The 17,744-nt window shown below is 55.2% G+C and overlaps 7 protein-coding genes and 1 non-coding gene across 8 annotated transcripts; 4 read left to right on the top strand and 4 right to left on the bottom strand.

Annotated features, from left to right (window-relative positions):
* Positions 1-143: 143 nt before the first annotated feature.
* Positions 144-2,125, top strand: BU26DRAFT_480053 (RING-14 protein; the record flags this gene model as incomplete). Its single annotated transcript, XM_033825690.1, has 3 exons — positions 144-1,547; positions 1,634-1,930; positions 1,983-2,125. The coding sequence occupies exons 1-3, from the start codon at positions 575-577 to the stop codon at positions 2,123-2,125; spliced, it is 1,413 nt and encodes a 470-aa protein (XP_033687416.1). The 5' UTR covers positions 144-574.
* Positions 2,126-3,399: 1,274 nt separating this feature from the next.
* BU26DRAFT_422632 (uncharacterized protein) lies at positions 3,400-4,290 on the top strand (the record flags this gene model as incomplete). Its single annotated transcript, XM_033823472.1, has 3 exons — positions 3,400-3,543; positions 3,595-4,092; positions 4,144-4,290. 3 exons carry the CDS (start codon positions 3,400-3,402, stop codon positions 4,288-4,290), a joined length of 789 nt encoding a protein of 262 aa, XP_033687415.1.
* Positions 4,291-5,365: 1,075 nt separating this feature from the next.
* Positions 5,366-5,455, bottom strand: BU26DRAFT_t20. Its single transcript has one exon. It is a non-coding gene; the product is annotated as a tRNA-Asp (tRNA).
* Positions 5,456-7,342: 1,887 nt separating this feature from the next.
* BU26DRAFT_256612 (uncharacterized protein) lies at positions 7,343-9,298 on the bottom strand. Its single transcript, XM_033821210.1, has 2 exons — positions 9,010-9,298; positions 7,343-8,851 (listed from the first exon to the last, which is right to left on the bottom strand). Exon 2 carries the CDS (start codon positions 8,849-8,851, stop codon positions 7,688-7,690), a length of 1,164 nt encoding a protein of 387 aa, XP_033687414.1. The 5' UTR covers positions 9,010-9,298; the 3' UTR covers positions 7,343-7,687.
* An 881-nt stretch (positions 9,299-10,179) lies between these two features.
* Positions 10,180-10,749, bottom strand: BU26DRAFT_562152 (uncharacterized protein; the record flags this gene model as incomplete). Its single annotated transcript, XM_033832997.1, has 1 exon — positions 10,180-10,749. The coding sequence occupies one exon, from the start codon at positions 10,747-10,749 to the stop codon at positions 10,180-10,182; it is 570 nt and encodes a 189-aa protein (XP_033687413.1).
* Positions 10,750-12,321: 1,572 nt separating this feature from the next.
* On the bottom strand, positions 12,322-12,732 carry BU26DRAFT_502882 (uncharacterized protein; the record flags this gene model as incomplete). The annotated part of the gene is made up of 1 exon (XM_033826667.1): positions 12,322-12,732. The coding sequence occupies one exon, from the start codon at positions 12,730-12,732 to the stop codon at positions 12,322-12,324; it is 411 nt and encodes a 136-aa protein (XP_033687412.1).
* A 246-nt stretch (positions 12,733-12,978) lies between these two features.
* Positions 12,979-15,181, top strand: BU26DRAFT_517041 (uncharacterized protein). Its single transcript, XM_033828472.1, has 3 exons — positions 12,979-13,981; positions 14,032-14,614; positions 14,687-15,181. The coding sequence occupies exons 1-3, from the start codon at positions 13,213-13,215 to the stop codon at positions 14,895-14,897; spliced, it is 1,563 nt and encodes a 520-aa protein (XP_033687411.1). The 5' UTR covers positions 12,979-13,212; the 3' UTR covers positions 14,898-15,181.
* Positions 15,182-15,480: 299 nt separating this feature from the next.
* On the top strand, positions 15,481-17,631 carry BU26DRAFT_452665 (calcium/calmodulin dependent protein kinase-like protein). The gene is made up of 4 exons (XM_033824805.1): positions 15,481-16,159; positions 16,212-16,302; positions 16,353-16,683; positions 16,732-17,631. Exons 1-4 carry the CDS (start codon positions 15,965-15,967, stop codon positions 17,300-17,302), a joined length of 1,188 nt encoding a protein of 395 aa, XP_033687410.1. The 5' UTR covers positions 15,481-15,964; the 3' UTR covers positions 17,303-17,631.
* Positions 17,632-17,744: the final 113 nt, after the last annotated feature.

Raw genomic sequence — 17,744 nt, 5'->3', positions numbered from 1 at the left:
AGTTTGGGATGACTGTTCGCGTCGCGCTGATTGGATCGCACGCGAGGTCCGGTGACTGTGAGGAAGGCGTGCCTTGGAAACTAGCCACAGGCCCTGAATGCCATCGCTGTCACTTGGACAGTACAAATGCGCCAGTATGCCTTTGTTTTTCTCCCCTGCAACCGTTCACCATCCTTGTAACAGTAGGCTCAGAGCCCCGCGTCGTGCCCCGCCAGAAGAGTCTAGCACGGTCCCGCCAGTGGCGAGCAAACTTCGAACCACGCAATTCAGGGTCCGAGGAGAAGAGCGCAAACCGCGGCTTGATACTTCAGCCTCATCTGCTCAGGCGACCCCAGCATCACCGCTGCGAGGCTTCGAGTTGCGTCTCTTCTGGCTGGCTGCGTAGTGCAGTTCCTGGGGCCCAGGTGACCGGTTCGCAGCCTGAGCATCACCCCAGCGCCGACGTCAGACGTCAGTCGACGGAACCACATCGGAAGAGCTCCGGAACGGCGCCACCAATCTGGACTGGATATAACCCCACGTGCGAAAATTTGCGCGTCTCAGAGGCTACCACGGTACCAGCCTAACCCCCGAGATGAAGTTCGGCCACGTCTTTAAAGAGTGCCTTCGGAATGAGGGCTTTCCGCCGGAATGGGTCGACTCGGCCATCTCCTACTCACAGCTCAAGAAGTGCATCAACAAGCTAACCAGCGAGCTCGCGCAAGTGGGCCTCGATCCGGCGACCCTGGGGAAGCTGCTCAAGCACGTCGAGGACTACAATGCTTCAACAGACCAGAATGACGATCAGGACCGTCCTTTCGAGTATATACTCTCCGGGGACGACACCCCGGGCTTGACAAAAGAGCGGAAGCCGTTCCAGCCGAAGCTGCTATTCTATGTCAATGAGGCGACCGGCGCACTGCACAGCGCCAAGCTCGATGCGGAGACCAAGAGGAAGCTTCAAATGCTCGCCGTAGAGATGGGCATGACTGACCTGAGAGTCTTCGAAGAGCCGGACCACGACTCTCTGACCTCCCTGGACTCAAATCCCGACCCGACATCACCCACAAACGACTTACCTCACACGAACGGGCCAAGAAAGCGACCAGGCTACCGGACGGTAGAGATTCCCCTAACATCAGACACCGAGTTCTTTACAAAGCTATCGACTGAGCTTTCAGGCCTAGAGGCTCTACAAGAGAAGGAAAAGCAGAAGATGCATGCCGAAATCGACGACCTGGGGAAGCAAATGGCCAAGCTGACCGACCCGGACCGCCGCGCCAACAAGAAGCTCCTCTCTGTATGGCGGCAGATCTTCCAGCTGTACCTAGAAGAGGGCGTCTTTTTCGGGACCACGGAGACGGATCATACCGCGCACGATGCGGACAAAGCCGCAAAAAGGTTTCAAGAGTTCTGCAACAAGATCGCACAAGCCGGGCTGGTGGATAAGTTCAAGAAGAAGGAGAATATCCAGGCTTTGAATACTTTTATACACATCAACCAGGAGCTATTGCAGGGCCTTCGATTTGGCGAGATCAACCGTACCGCTATGTTAAAGATATTAAAGAGTACGTACTCTCAATCTTCCCATCTCATCCCACGTCTGATGCGCGCTTCCTCGCCCTACTAGTGCTACTCTAACCCAACCCCCCAGAATTCGACAAGCAAACCGCTCTCGGCGTAAAAGCCGCTTTCCCCAAACGCATTGAATACCCCGAGTTCTCCGAGCACCTCGCCAAAGCCGTCTGCGCAGAAGTAACCACCCAGGTCCTCAGCCACGTCCCGCAGCTAGACGACTACAGCTGCCCGATGTGCATGGACCTCAAGTGGCGGCCCGTCAGGCTCAGCTGCGGCCACGTCTTCTGCATCCGCTGCTTGATCGTCATGCAGACGAATAAGCAACATAATTGCCCGCTGTGCCGCGAGAAGACGGTCGTCGACGCGAATTCTGGTAAGCGCTTATTTGTACTGCGGCTCGGAGAGTGTTTTGGCTAATGCTGGAGCAGAGAATTTGGACCTTGAACTTGCGGATTTCCTCAAGAAGTGGTTCCCGGATGAGGTTAAGGCGAAGCAGAAGTATAACGAGCTCATGGCTGGCATCGACCAGTACGGCGAGGTGTATGCGGAGAAATGCACTGTCATGTAGGCAGGAGGCGCGTCTTCAATCACGCCACTTACGCAACGACTCCGATCGCGGACTCCACGTGTGCGTCTTCATGTTTCTTTTGTAAGTTCAGACGCCCAATCATTGCAGCGACGCTGACACGCCGAAGGCGCGCTCGCGAATAAGGCGTTACCTTTGAAATGGGCCTTTGGAACCTTGGGTATTTCGGTCACATTCCTAGTAGACCTTTGGCCCCTGTGATACCCCGGTGGAAACAATGCTTATATTTGTATTTCCCTCTGCTCAGATCACTTGAGTTAGTAAATCTCTGTTGCATATTGGAGTGCTGCCGGTAGAGGTCGGTGACCATACGTTCAAACGAGGAAGAATCTTCTTCCAAACATGGGACGAGAGACGATGCAGTTCGAACAGAGGAGTATTTCCATCCTCCGATTAGGAGTACGGGCGGCGATGCAACGAGGCTCAGCCAGCAAGTGGCTGCATGAGCTGGTCCCAAGGTCTTGTAGCAACCTTCCTTCCCCTCACGTCTATCTCACCATGCCGACTCCGGTTCTCCAACATCTCGGAATTCCCTCCGCCCGCAGATCTGGTCCGTCGATCTCTACGACTGTCGGCGGTTCGGGTCGCAAATCCGTTTCGAAACACACGGCCACCGAGTACCTGGCACGCACACGTCTCCGCTCTTTAAGCATCCACATAACCTTAAGCCCGACCACAAATCACAGCCCCAGAAAACGACTGTGCCGCTAAATATAGGCGTAGATCACATAAGCCAAGCCCGAATTTGGATCCCGCAGCTCCAGCGAATCAGCGCGCGTCGAAGTTGCACCAGCCACACTCGCTATCTCGTTTACGGAAAGTCTAATAGCAGCCACCTGCTGGCTTCAGCTTTGTCATCGCTTTCAACGTCTACTCCGGGCAAGGTTTGCATGAGCTGGGCTGGCGGCGGTCTGCGTGATTGGGGAAGAGTTTGGAGACTCGACATCCGGAAGCCGGCATGCATGAGGCTGAGGACTGGAAAGGTCGGGGCCACCGTCCATCAGCTTTCTCAACGCTCGTATACATAAGATGATGGCGCCAGAGGCGGTTCACTCCAGGCCGCCACTGCGTGGAATCATATCTTGGAGCCCCCCTCAGCTTTCTTGGGCGCGGGCATTTAAACGAGCAGCACAGGGGCTGAGGAATTCGTCGTCGTGGAAAAGATGGCTGCGAACGCTTATTACGACTCGCGTCCTCTCCTTGCGGAGCAACAGCAGCAACATCTTCTTCTTTCCCCGCCATTGTCGTCGCCGGGCATGTCTCCTGGACGCTCCTCGGGGCATTCGTCGCCTTTGAAGCCGCTTCATCTGGTCACCGATATGGATGGCAGACCGCACCACCAGAGCAGGCAAGGCCTCGTAGACTTCGACGAAATAAAGCGAGCCCACGAGGAAGACGCAGTAAGCCCCACTCTCCCAGACCGTCATCGACGCAACACTAACGCACCCCAGGCCCTCAAAGCGCGAATCCGCCGCCTACGCGTCATATCCCGCGTCCTCGCCTTCCTAATCTCCATCGCAGTCTTCATCCCCATCACTTTAACGCTGCACAAATTCCTCACCACGCAGAACACCTACCACGACGTCGCGGGCCCCGACGGCAGCACGACGCGCCGCACCGCCTGGGCCAAGGACTCCAAGGTCTGGCCCACGTGGATGTACTTCCTGATCGCGGGCGTCTCGCTGCTGCTCAACTTCGTCATCCTGTTCAGCTACAAGTTCGGCATCGAGACCGCGAACAAGGCGGCCATGGTCGCGACGACGTTCACCTGGGTCGTCATGCTGGGGAACCTGGTCGTGTGGAGCGTTGCGGCGAGCTTGTATCGCACGGAGAAGGATAAGGATGGCAAGAGTAATGATCTGTGGGGCTGGACGTGTAGTGCGGCAGCGAGGGCGATTCAGAAGGAGTTTGCGAAGGAGGTGGATTTCGATCGGTTTTGCAGCGTGCAGGTGAGTTTCCGCCCATTTGGGGGATGAATGAGCGAGCTGACGAGTCGATAGAGCATCTCCTGGTACATCGGGCTCGTGCAGGTTGCTGCTGCGGTGCTGACGGTGGTTATCTACGTGTTTGTCCTGATGCGGCGGCGGAGCAAGAAGAAGCTCAAGCGGCAATCCAAAATACTCTCGCAGTATCCGGATAACTACTGAAGCGACGGCCGCGGCACCGCACGACGGGACGACGCCCAGCGCAACATGGCGGCCTTAGCACAGAACCACTCCGTTCTCCCAGCTCAAAAACTCCCCAACCCACCTCGGCCGCCATACCCGTGACATCGAGCAGCATCTCCTTCCCCACGCCAAAGCGGAGCAGTGTACACTTCTCCCGAAGCTCCCTCAGTACTTCCGGGTCCGTCAGCTCCGTCGTACCGCTGCATCTCCGTTCCGGCATAGCCACTCTCCTTCTATTCCCCCCAATCCCGTAGACCAGAACAACAAGAATGAACAGCCAGCAACTCTTGCGCCACGCTTCGCCCAAGGTCGTCCGTGCCCTGGCAGTCAGTCAATATCACGACACGACACGGCCTCTCATACGCGCGGGCTTGATGTACGTTCTCAACGTCCAGTCCCGCTCAGCCCTGCGATGCACCTGGTACTCTGGATGGTCCACCGGGTCGATGAGCTGATGGCGATTAATCAGTATCGGCGGCCTAGAGCAGAGGGGAGACAGGACAGTGAGAAGGTGGCGCGCGATGGTTTAGTTTGCCGGTGCCGGGTAGGCGTTGATGTAGATTACGGATGCTGGGTGCATGATGACGCGGGATTTTGGTGCAAAAACTTCGTGGAAAGAGTAGGGGGAGGGCTGGAGATTGCGAAAGATATGTTGAGAATATTATGCATGGTAGGATATGTGAAGATTTCGGTGCCTTGTGCTTGAATGTGAGTCAAGGGGAGGAGAATGAAGTGGCACGGAGATGCGTCGAGCTTTCGTGATCGCTGATATGAGAGCGCAATTCATGTGTATTTAAGTTCGGCTTCGGAATTTACATGTCGGACGTTAATTTGTTGCAAGTGTTTGATGAAGCATAAAATAACTAATCCGACGACGTTCGGGGGATTGAAGATCGTCAGGATCAGTTATCGCAAGCCGATCCGTTATTTAATACCAGCTTGAATGCTGTAAGCCTGAGGGAAGCACATCTTCGAAATATTTTGCCGGACTGGGAAAGCCGGCAGGGCTGTCATCCATCGTTAGATAAAAAGATGGCAGAAAAAAAAAAGTAGACTCTCCGACGGGGAATCGAACCCCGGTCTCCCGCGCTCGTAGCTCTTGCGAGATGACAAGCGGAAATCATGACCACTAGACCATCGAAGATTGATCGCTTGTAAGCGGATGGCTGGTTATTGATGGGTGAGTTAAATTTTAAGTAGTATATATAGTGCTGGGGAAGCAGTCAAGAACTTGCAGTTAATAGCTGGCAGGAACGTCAAATTTTGGAGCGTTGTGCGCTATTAGAGAGAGAGGGGGTTTGAAGCCTGAGTGGATTCGTGAAGCGAACGAATCGGAGTTCGGCGATTAGGATGTTGAGATAAGAAGTTGGGCTGGCGCGGACGTCCCTCAACAACAGACATCGAGATGTGCAAATTTCAAGGTACGGACTCTCTAAGAGAATCGCACATGCATCAGGAACTACGAAAACGATAGGAGACACCCATTAAACAGGGCGACTGGATCCCGTTGCCCCCGGAGCGAACATCGACTATGCCACACATGAAATCTCTGGACCTGGACCGCGACGAGACGGCGCAATCGGGAAGTTTCGCCCCTATACCGAAAACGGAATTCCTACGAAGGCATAATTATCAGACCTCTAATGGCCTATACATCGAACCTCGAGAACGCCAATCCAGCGCCTCCCCGTTGGCCAGTCCGCCTTTCACGGCCTCAATCCAACCGATCTCACTCGTCTCAACCGCCACAATCCTACTTCTGCGAAAGTCTCATGTCTTGCGCTATTGAAGAGATCGGACGTGTATCGCGAAAGGCGAAACGGTAAAGCGCTACAAGTCTCCTGAAGACGAATAGGGCGACTCTTCTATTACGGTCATTCTCGTCGATTACACTCTTAAGCTAGGCTAAGTGGCCTCCTCTGAACCTCCACGCTTCAGGAGACGGCGCATCCCGAGGTCCCGGATGCCCGTACTAAAGATTCCAAAATTCTCTAAGTGCACCTCTAGTCTCGGAATAAAAACTCAGCAGCGGATTACCCAGCCTAACGGCCTTCGGGGAGTTCCGCATAACAAATCTATCCCATTTTCACTATCTTACTCGAACACGGTTTAACCAGTCCTCTACCTATCAGCGGCCTCCTCGTTACCAACCCCAAAGGCTCTCACCGGCCTATGCATCAGCCCTCGAGGCTCTCAATGCGCATCGCGGATTCTCATCTTAATACCCCGGAGACTGGATGATAGCTCTATTCAAGATGTCGCACCTGAGCGGGGTGTGGAGCCTGGGAAGGCATAAGAAGGCATCTGCACTTTCGCCATCCCGAAGGCAGTCAGAAGGTCTTGAATATCGTCTGTCTCCATATCCGCTGCTCTGCTCGAACACACGTCATACGGAACCTCTGCCCATCAATGTGGTCGCCATCGCCTGGCATGAAGGCCTTCGATCGCCAATATTTCAAATGTCAGTCTGGCGTCGTCCCTCTCAGCCGATCAGCCCTTGGCACGGTCTACCCAACATCAGTTATATTATCTAGCGCAAAGATGTAACCTACGCCCGCAATCATCTCAGATTGCGCAAACGAGCGCACGAGAATTCCACTGCACATCAGTCAGCCTGGGGGGCTTTAACATAGGTTTTAGTAGGAGACCTATCGCTTCACGAGAGCGAAGTTCATGGAGAACATCAAGTTAGCGCCTCCGCATTTACCTTGAAACTCTCCACCACGGATCGTAACCCGAAGCCCTTCTGGCCGGCATCTTCCTGAGTCGGATCCAACCTCTAATCTAGTATCGGTCTACTCAGTCAGTCTACCACCCGCATTCTCCACCAAACAGTCGTCTCATCTACCACGAATACAACCCTATCTCCTCCAGCATGGCAAACTCTCCCGCGCCGGCCGTAAATGTAAAAGGCAGCCTGAGGTCATTTAGCACACTTTACACACACGATTTTTCCTATAACCCTAATGCAAGAGAGAGGTAGGGTTCTCCTATACTATTGATGTTATTTTCTGTGGTGCTGAGGGCCTCCAGACGAGCATTTCCCAAGACCAGTTACGCCCAACCTTTCGACCTCTGGCCTAACCTCCCAAACTCACATCTAGCTGTACATTCGCCTTCCTGGAGGCCTTCAGTGGATAATTCTGAACAGACTACCTTCTACTTGTACCAGTGTATTCAGAAATTCTTTATGCTGAACCTCTACCCAATAGACCAATGCCGCAACATTCATCCTGCAACTCCGTCGCGAAGGATAACCACCGGAAAGTCTTCCGGCTGGCTCTTCCGCATACCGATACTTTTACATTCACCCCTCTAACCCCCATATAACACCACCACTCTAAGGCCTCCAAGCCCTCTTTTCCCTACTCAAACTCTAATCCAACATCGCAGCCGCCCCCCAGTCCGCCCTCCTCAGCCGCCAGCCCACCTCCGTCGACTCATCAGCCACAAAGACGAACCCCACGCCCTCGAAGAAGAACCGCTCATTGAGCGCCCTCATCGCGTCGTCGAACCAGTCCCGCACCGCCTCCCGCCCATACAAGCACCCATGTATCTCACTCACGCTGCGCATCAGGTCGCCCGAGCGGCGCAACCGCAGTTCCAGCTCGCCCTGCTCTTCCCTCTCTGCGAGCGAACGCCGTACGGGCCGACGCGGGCGTCGCGCACACTGCGGCGTCCGGCAGTGAGGACACAGGTTAGCATTCCTCGCCGTGCTGTTCAGCCAGTTCGCCATGCACGGCTTGCCGACGATGTGACCGCAGCGCGTAAGGAAGAACGCCGGATGCTCGGGCCCGTGGTACGCCTCGAGGCAGATGCAGCAGCGGCGCGTGTGATCGTGTTCGTCCACCTCCTGGCCCAGTGCATTTCCCTCCTGCAGCTTCGCATCCGCAGCCGAGAGCTGGATCTCGCGGCCGAAGTCGTCGATGTCGTGGTCCGGCCCGATGTTCTCCATCTCCACGGGCTCCGCGAGGTGCGGCAACAGCGTGTCCATGCGCAGCAGGATGCGGATCGTTTCGTCCTGCAGGGCCGCGCCGAGCTCGCGGATCTCGCGCTCGAACTGGCCTTGCGCGCGCATGCGCTGCCAGGCGTGCGGCGACCGCGTCTCGGTGATGATGTTCAGCGAGTAGACGTTGCGCAGGTTGACCAGTCGCCTGTCGACGCGTGTCAGCAGATCCATGTCCGGCGACGCGATGTTTGCTGCATGCCGGCTGCGCACCGCGCAGCGATACATGTTGTCGTGGTCGCGGAGGAAGTTGATGAGGCCTGTGGTGAGGTGGGACAGGGACAGCGCCTCTGCTAGCCGCAGGTGGCCGGCATATGTGTCGCCGGTGCGGATCAGATTGTCGACGTTGGTTAGAGAGCGCTCGATCAGGGTTATGTCGTCGCTGGGCGAGTGGGAGGCTATTCGGTTTTCGAAATTGAGGACCGCTTGTTGGACGATGCCGGTGGGGATGGCGGTTTGCGCTTCTGCGAGGGAGGGGGGTTCTGGATGTAAGCGCGTGAGAGAGTCCTCGGGGGAGGCACGCGGCTCTGCCATCTTGTATCGGTGTTAGCTCAGTTTGGTGCGTGGTGTGGAGGGGAAGAGGGGCCAGTGGTGGAGAAGTGGCGGGAAGATTTTTTGTGGACTGTGGGTCTCTGAACCTCCTAAGTCGTTCACTCCGCACGCCATTATTTACACTTTGGACAAACGCTTACCAGTCTCAGCGTTCAAACTCTCAAACCCTCTCTTCCGATTTTGCTCTGCGGAATGCCTGGTTGCAGTTGCGTGTAGTAGATATTGCGAGAACGGTCTTGATCCGAGTCGCCAAACGTTATGAATTCTGAGAAAAGGTGCGTCAGTATATAGACTTCTATGATCAAGGCGACCGCACGGATTGTTGGCGTGTTGTTGTGTGCCTGGTATTGGGTAATAGATATGTGTCTGCCTAACCGCCGGAAAGCGCTAAGTCAACTCGAGGTGAATTGGACTTGACGCCAACACCCCACTTCACCTCGTCTTTTAAATATTTGCCACCAAACGCGCGTGACCGCGTTCATGTGCGTATACTCCATCCGGAAGTGATTCAAACTCTCGAACTTGGTTTATGCTGTTTGTTGCTGGATATGGCTACTGGTTCACGTGATCTTATATCTATATAGTTATTTTCTCCAGTCTCAATCAATCAACTCATGCCTTAATACTTGCCACCTGCCCGATATTGTTCTATTAGCTGCGAGAATACCTTGTACACCCGCACCATCTCACTCGCATAGCGACCGTCCCTTACCCTCTATCACGCCCCTCAAACAGCACCTACGCACTCCGCATCACGCCACTCCTCACCATACACGCTCATCTCCCCCTACCCCAAACGTCAAAAACCCAAGCCTGAACGCCTTCAAAGTCAAGAGAAGACCACGCCATCCGTGCATATTTCCTCACCTCTAGCTCTCCTCCCAAGGCACACTTGCTTATAAAGTGATGTTATACTCTTACATGAGTTTATATATGCAAGTAAGAGGGGACCATATGTTTACTTACGAGCAATCGCTACCTACGCGGAGACAAGGCTCCCGTAGTATAGCAAGTAATTTTTGACCGTGGCGGCGACGAGGAGATAGTCCTCTGAAGCTCTCCAGGGTCCGCGGAACCGAGTAGCATAGCACAGCCTCAGTACCCGACGATATTAAAACGCGAGTTCAATAAAGTGAGGAATAGCACCGGTATCCGAAGTTAAAGAATTCTAATTCTAAATGCAGCTAAGACATGCATATCCATCTTCACTGCTCCTCCTCCTAATCATACAAAACCCTCCCATCCTCATCCGTGACCACCCTCTCAAACCCCCAACAACCCTACTCCTCGTCCCACACAGCAGCAAACCCTCATCTCCCCTCCCTCAACCTCTTGAAAAAACACGTAATCACCTCTACCAGGTTCCGCTTTTCATGTCGGCCCTGGGTCTCCTCAGTCAAGTGGAAGAGCGCGCCAAACCCACGCTGCACACGCTGATGGCGAGCATCCAGCTCGTCCATGCGGCGCGTTTGGGCCTCTGTTTGCCCTGCTGGGCGGCGCGGGCGACGTGCACATAGGACGGCGCGGCAGTGCGGGCAGGTGGTGGCTTGCTCGTGGGTCGAGTTGAGCCAAGAGGCTATGCAGCCCTGGCCGATCAGGTGGTTGCATGCGGACAGCTGGAATGGTAGATGGTCCTCGATATCGTAGCCGTCAAGGCAGATAGCGCAACGCATGCGGTGGTCTCGATCTACGTTGGCAAGCTGAGCTTCGCGTAACGCAGCTTGAAGGGTTTCGAGATGCGGTTGCAGGATCGGATGGCCGAGCGTCACGAGGTCGTGATCTGGTCCGACGTTCACGTAATCAACAGCTTCGTTGATGCTTGGTAGCAGAGCATCGTACTCGATTAGAATCCGCACTGTGTCCCACCTCAAGAGCCCCATGACTTGAGTAAGGTCTTGGCAGAAGACTGCTTCGACTTACAGCTTCTTGCACAGATCATCGTCCCAAGCATAGTAATTGCCGTGCCGATTGAGTAAGGAACGGCAGTACTTGATCTGCGCTTCAGCTTGAACGAGTGCGTCAGCATCTCGAGGGCATGTGTCTGCGTCCTTGCGTAGTTTCAGCTGATCCTTGACCAAAGTATCGTGCGCTTTGAGGAAGTCACTAACAGAGATCGAACGCTCCGCCGGGGTCAGAGCCTCTGCGATACACAGCTATTCGCTGTACCGCCGGTGCTCCAGAAGTTCACGTATGAGAAGCGCAGAATAACGCAAGTCGAATGTTGAATGAAAGGGTCTGGCACACGCTGGCCGAGTCAACGTCTCGTAGAGCTCGACTTTGATATCGTATTCCCATGAGCGGAAAGATCTTCCGCTGCTTGTGTAGCTCAACCCGATAAGCACCAGAGCGCAGCGCGTGGAAAAACTCAATCTTAGTGGCGGTATTGCCTGGGGACGGGCGGGTATCCGGAGCCAAGTCAGAGAAACGACATAGCGGGGGTTGTTGTGGAGACATCCTTGAGCTATGTTGCGGTTGTGGAGGGGGTCACTCTTGGCTGGCAAGAGGAGCAGTTTATTTATACTCGACGCCGCTGGCTAGCTGTGAATGAAGCCTGATATCCCCCGATATATTCGAAAGCAGCGAAGTAGAATGACTTTTCTTATCAACGCAATGTGCATAGTCCCTTGGAAGCTCTCCTTTCACGTGAGAGATGGATGGCGCGCCACGGTCGATCTGTTTGGAGGAGCACCGAAATTGTGCGCAAAAGTAGCATAACGTCGGTGGATCGACCATCGGGAAGGGCCCGATAGAGTGTTGTGCACTGCATGTATAAGCACACAATGCTGGGGAGTGTATAGTGTGGCGTAGGTGCTGTTGTCCAGTCCATGCGGTTGCAGGAGGCAGCGTAGAAGTTAATCGGTTCTGCAGACTTATTATCACCATTGACAGCATAGGAAAGAAGATATTGCGGAAATGACATAATTAAAGGTTGATGGGATATTAGAGCGGAAGTACTGATAATGAGGGAAGCGAAGTAGAAGTCGTATCAGCGTAAGACTGGAGAAGAATGGACAATAAGAGATCGGGCGGCTGATATGATATTCTATATTAATGGGCCCTCTAGGCCCTGTGTTTTGGTTTTCTATCTCAAACCTGCTTACGGTGTTTGCCTTGAAGACGACGGGTCCAAGTTCTGCGTTGCCTCGGAGCATTGTTGCGAAGTCATCTGAGTCTAGCTAAGCTTGCTGGGCCATGACTCATCCTTGAGCCTTCAGCCCTGGGCCGTAAGATTCGATACCTGGAGGCTTCGATGTTCTCCGAGGCGTGGCCTGGAGGGAAGGCATGTGTTGCGTCGGATCATTTCGCGCCGCCTGGCATTTCTATTAGCTTTTGTTTAACGAGTGAACGCGCTATGCCTTACGCTGGCACTCATTTGCCCAAAGACATATACAATGCCTGCATGCAATCCGAGACAGGGCCTAAAGGTGATCAATGACGGCCTGTACCACGTCTCACCCCGTCATACTCTGGTCGCCGTCTTCCGCCTCCTTGGGTGGCTGCCCCAATTGTTGCAGAGAAGCCTTCAGCCTCGCGATCCTCATCTCTAGGTCGTCTATCTCCTCCTGCTGGTCCTCGCACGTCCGATCGATATCCGGCAGCGCCATGACGGCCTTTCGCGCGTTCTGTAGCTTCAGCTTGATTTCGGTAGCTGCGGTCCCGACTTGCTGGATGTCGAGCGGGCCATCGGCGGGCGGCTGGCCTGGAGTCAGCGTTGGAGCCGGCGCCGGGGCAGAGGGGCTGAGGAGGAGGCGGCTGAGGAGCCCGTGGAGGTCGGGGAGGATGTCGAACGTGGACGGCGGAGGGAGGCTGGGGGTCGTCGGCTGCGGAGGCAGACTGGGCTCGACGGAGCCTGCGGGCGGCATTGAGGCTCTCGCGGAGACTGGCGCGTGGGGTGTCGCGGCGCGGGACATGGTGCGCGGTTTTCAGAGGGCTTATATAGCTGGGCTGGTGTTGAGCTCAGCGCGGGATGCCACGCCTTTCTTCTCCGACGCGCTCCGATCGAGGGCAGGCGCAGCCGAGTGCGTTTTAGTCGCGCTGTAACAAGCCGGGGCTGCGGTCGTGCGGGTTTGGGGTTTTTGCGGTCAATTGGATCACGAGATGGGGTCGGATGTTCTTTTGGGGCGTTATCTGTCGGCCGCGGGTTGCGAGTGGGTGGTGAGAAAGGGTGACGTCTGAAGGTTTTATTTTTGCTGAACCCGGGCCCCGCCAACAACCCAAGCTGCCCCTCCAACAGTTCACGCCCCGGGGTCCTCCAGGCTGACGCTTCGCTCCTCCGACTTTTCCTCCTTTCCCTGCCCTCTCTATCCAATTCTCCACCTTATTTCTGCCATTGGGTCTGCACAATGGTGAGCATCGACAAAAAGACGTGCCTCATCGTGATAGACGGATGGGGCATCCCAGGCGAGAACTCGCCCAAGGAGGGCGATGCCATCCTCGCCGCCGATACGCCGTGTATGGATGAGTTTGCGAAGGAGGGCTCGACGACCGCGCAGGGATACACCGAGCTCGAGGCGTCGTCCCTCGCTGTCGGCCTTCCGGAGGGCCTGATGGGCAACAGCGAGGTCGGCCACTTGAACATTGGCGCAGGCAGAGTCGTCTGGCAAGACGTGGTCAAAATCGACCTGACCATCAAGAAGGACACCTTCAAGGACACCAAGGCGATCCAGGACTCCTTCAACCGCGCCAAGAACGGCAATGGCAGGCTCCACCTTCTGGGTCTGGTTTCGGACGGCGGCGTCCACTCGCACATCAACCACCTCATTGCCCTCCTCAAAGTCGCCAAGGACATTGGCGTTCCTAAGGTCTACATCCACTTCTTCGGCGACGGCCGTGATACCGATCCCAAGTCCGGCGCAAGATACATGGAGGACCTGCTCAAGGCTGCGAAGGAGGTTGGAGTCGGAGAGATTGCGACTGTTGTCGGGCGCTACTACATCATGGACCGCGATAAGAGGTGGGACAGAGTCGAAGTCGGCATGAAGGGCCTGGTTCTGGGAGAGGGCGAGGACAGCGATGATCCGGTGGCCACCATCAAGGAGAGGTACGAGAAGGGAGAGACAGACGAGTTCCTAAAGCCCATCATTGTTGGAGGAAAGGAGCGAAGAGTCCAAGGTCAGTGATTGAATCCCTGAGCACCTAGATGTCCAGGCTGATGCACGCAGACGGCGACACCTTGTTCTTCTTCAACTATCGCTCTGACCGTGTCCGCGAGGTCACGCAGCTTCTGGGCGACTTCGATCGCTCTCCGAAACCCGACTTCCCGTACCCCAAGGACATCCATCTGACTACCATGACACGCTACAATGTGAAGTATACCTTCCCCATTGCTTTCCCTCCACAGAAGATGAACGATGTCCTCGCCGAGTGGCTGGCGAAGCAGGGCTGCAAGCAGTGCCACGTCGCCGAGACGGAAAAGTACGCGCACGTTACTTTCTTCTTCAACGGGGGCATCGAGAAGCAGTTTGACATGGAAGAGCGCGACATGATCCCGTCGCCAAAAGTGGCTACTTATGACAAGGAGCCCAAGATGAGTGCCATGGCGGTAGCAGACAAGATGTGCGAGAGGATCAAGGAGGGCAACTTCGAATTCGTCATGAACAACTTCGCTCCGCCAGACATGGTCGGTCACACTGGCGTGTACGAAGCCGCTATCGAAGGCTGCACAGAGACGGATAAGGCCATAAAGAAGGTCTACGATCAATGCAAAGAGAGCGGATACGTGCTATTTGTCACTGCAGATCACGGGTAAGTCGCTTTTAGTATTGCCCCGGGCGAAGCACTCCAGACGGTGAAACGGGCGCTGACGCAACGATGTAGCAACGCGGAAGAGATGCTCAATGAAGAGGGCAAGCCCAAGACGTCACACACGACGAACAAGGTGCCCTTCGTGATGGCGAACGCTCCAGAAGGCTGGAGTCTGAAGAAGCACGACGGTGTTCTCGGCGACGTTGCACCCACCATCCTCGAAGCTATGGGTCTGTCGCAGCCGGAAGATATGGAGGGCCACAGCTTGCTTATCAAGTCGTGAGAGGGCCCGAAGGCCTTCAACCTCCTTTTCCTCCCTTAATCGCTTCCTCTGGTCTTTGAAACTCTGGGGATGATTGAACGCGATGTAAGCATAGAAAATGACATAGAGCAATGGATTGATAGAGACGAACGACCTCTGCCAAAGTTAGCTGCGGTGTAGATGAGGTAGCACGCTGAATTAAGCTCTGCCCCGTTCAAGATGATATCCAGCTGGCGGGTAATATGGTATTGCCCGTTATCGAACGTTAAACTTTACTCACGCCTCTTCGTGCTTGACCAGTGGATGGCTAGCGAGTAGTCGCGGTAATGGTTGAGCTAAAGGAGGCCAACGAGTGCTAGTGTTCATTAGGGGCCGAAGTCTCTCAGCCAGAGTGACGGGCATGCACGAAGATAACCCCGGGAGGAGAACGATGCTGATGATGGGCGCATTGCAGACGTCGTCAGCTCCATCTTCAGACGGCCTCAGTGGTGATCGTATCCAGGGATGTGGATCGCGCCTGCCCCGCCGTTCTTACGCCAAGACGGGATGACCCTTGATTGGTGAGACAGCGAGCAGGGGTCTTTCACCGGCGCGCGCAGCACCCCACCACCTCTGACAAGTGACGGCGCCCCAGACCGAGTTTCGTTTCAGCTGTCGCTCCATCCTTCGCACGCTACACGCTTCTTTGTTCACCGTCTTCGCTGCGAGCAGCGCACGCTTCAGAATCTATCATTATCGTGGAATTGACCCATTACAGCCTCGGCGCGGGGTGAGGGGCACTCTTACGGACACGGCGACAAGCTGACAGGAGATCTCCAACGCCTCCAGGGGGCCTAGATTCCGCCTGTGCGACTTGGAGATCCTTCCTCCCGTGTAGGGACGTCTACGGTACACCTCCAACGCCGACTCACGAACTCTCCATACCTCGAATCGGCCGCGCTCCGCCTCTCGAGCTGGGCTGAGACACCAGGCTTAGTTGCAGCCTTCGACGTCTTCCTTACGCCCTTTCATACCCCTCCGGTAGCCCGCAGAGACGCTATCTCTTGACCTCTTCCCTCCGCGCATTCCTCCTACTTCGAACATACAAGATGGCCTCGAACGGCGGGTCCGGATCGCATACGCCCCAAACTCAGGCACAAGTACAGCCATGCCGATACAAGACGGGGAAGACGCTCGGCGCAGGCAGTTACTCGGTTGTCAAAGAGTGCGTGCACATTGACACAGGACGATACTACGCGGCGAAGGTCATCAACAAGAGGCTGATGGCCGGACGCGAACACATGGTGAGCCCTGGCCCCGGATACGCCGTAATATTCGGACCTAATGCTTGGGCAGGTCAGGAACGAAATCGCCGTTTTGAAGAGGGTCTCCATGGGTCACAGGAACATCCTGACGCTGGTGGACTATTTTGAGACGATGAACAACCGTACGCCGCTCGGCTCTTGTATTTGAGCAGCAGCGCTGATATCCACCCAGTATACCTCGTTACCGATCTCGCTCTTGGAGGCGAGCTCTTCGACCGCATCTGCCGTAAGGGCAATTACTACGAGTCTGACGCTGCCGACCTCATTCGCGCCACTCTCTCGGCTGTCGCATACCTACACGACCATGGCATCGTACATCGCGATCTAAAACCCGAGAATTTACTTTTCCGGACGCCAGAAGACAATGCGGATCTTTTGATTGCTGACTTTGGACTGTCGCGCATCATGGACGAAGAGCAGTTCCACGTGCTGACTACCACCTGCGGCACTCCTGGCTACATGGCGCCGGAGATCTTCAGGAAGACGGGACACGGAAAGCCTGTGTAAGATATGAGACACTACACGCTCTGGGCAGCGCTGACCTTCTACAGTGACATCTGGGCGATTGGCGTGATAACTTACTTCCTGCTCTGCGGCTATACCCCGTTTGATCGCGACTCCAACCTCGAAGAAATGCAAGCCATCCTCGTCGCCGACTACTCCTTCACTCCCCTCGAATACTGGCGCGGTGTCTCCCTCAATGCGCGCGAGTTTATCCGCCGCTGTCTCACCGTCGATCCCGCTGCGCGCATGACCGCCCACGAAGCCCTCTCTCATCCATGGATCGCCGACCTAGGCAAGACGTCCGCAGAAGGCGAGCAGGATCTGCTGCCTACTGTCAAGAAGAACTTCAATGCCAGACGTACCCTCCATGCTGCCATTGATACGATTCGTGCTATTAACCAGTTGAGAGCAGGTGGCGGTGCGGCGGGCATGATGGACGGCATAAAGTCCGGCGAACCGAGACGCGGCGCTCCGCCCTTCGACGTGCCGCAGCCGGCTGATGAGGACCCAATGGAGATTGACAGTAGGGGAAACGGCCACGGGCAAACGGAGGAAATGATTAGAGAGCAGGAGCGTAGAATTCGTGAGACGCAGCAGGGGCTGTGGGGAAAGAGATGATCTCGAATGGCCGATTCCTCATCATCAAGGTGAAAAGACGGAATTATATGATGGTTTCCACGGCTGGGCCTGGATTTGTACAGGTTGGGTATCTGGGGACTGATCTTGGCTAGAACGCAACCATCTCGACTGCCAGATGGCTGGACTAAAGCGGTAAATTTTCAACTGTGAGCGCAACGCCACTATTTCATAGATACCACTTTGTTAGCAAACAAGCTTTTCTTTCTCACGAATTCGGTGCTGTGGCGTTGGAAGTGCTCCAATCCGCTTGCTCGGGAACTACGGACGGCCAGTGCAAAAAAGAACAACCAACATAACCTCAATTTTACCCAATCATTTCCTATTCAGAATAGCACTCACTCGGTGTCCCACAATCTGCAAACCCCCTTCCCTAAGCACCATCTCCTCCTTCTTCCGCACCATCCCCACCCCTAATCTTCGG

This window comes from Trematosphaeria pertusa, assembly GCF_010094035.1.
Source record: "Trematosphaeria pertusa strain CBS 122368 unplaced genomic scaffold BU26scaffold_4, whole genome shotgun sequence".
In the NCBI taxonomy this organism is placed as follows: Eukaryota; Fungi; Ascomycota; class Dothideomycetes; order Pleosporales; family Trematosphaeriaceae; genus Trematosphaeria; species Trematosphaeria pertusa.
This window is presented reverse-complemented; position numbering and strand designations above follow the sequence as displayed.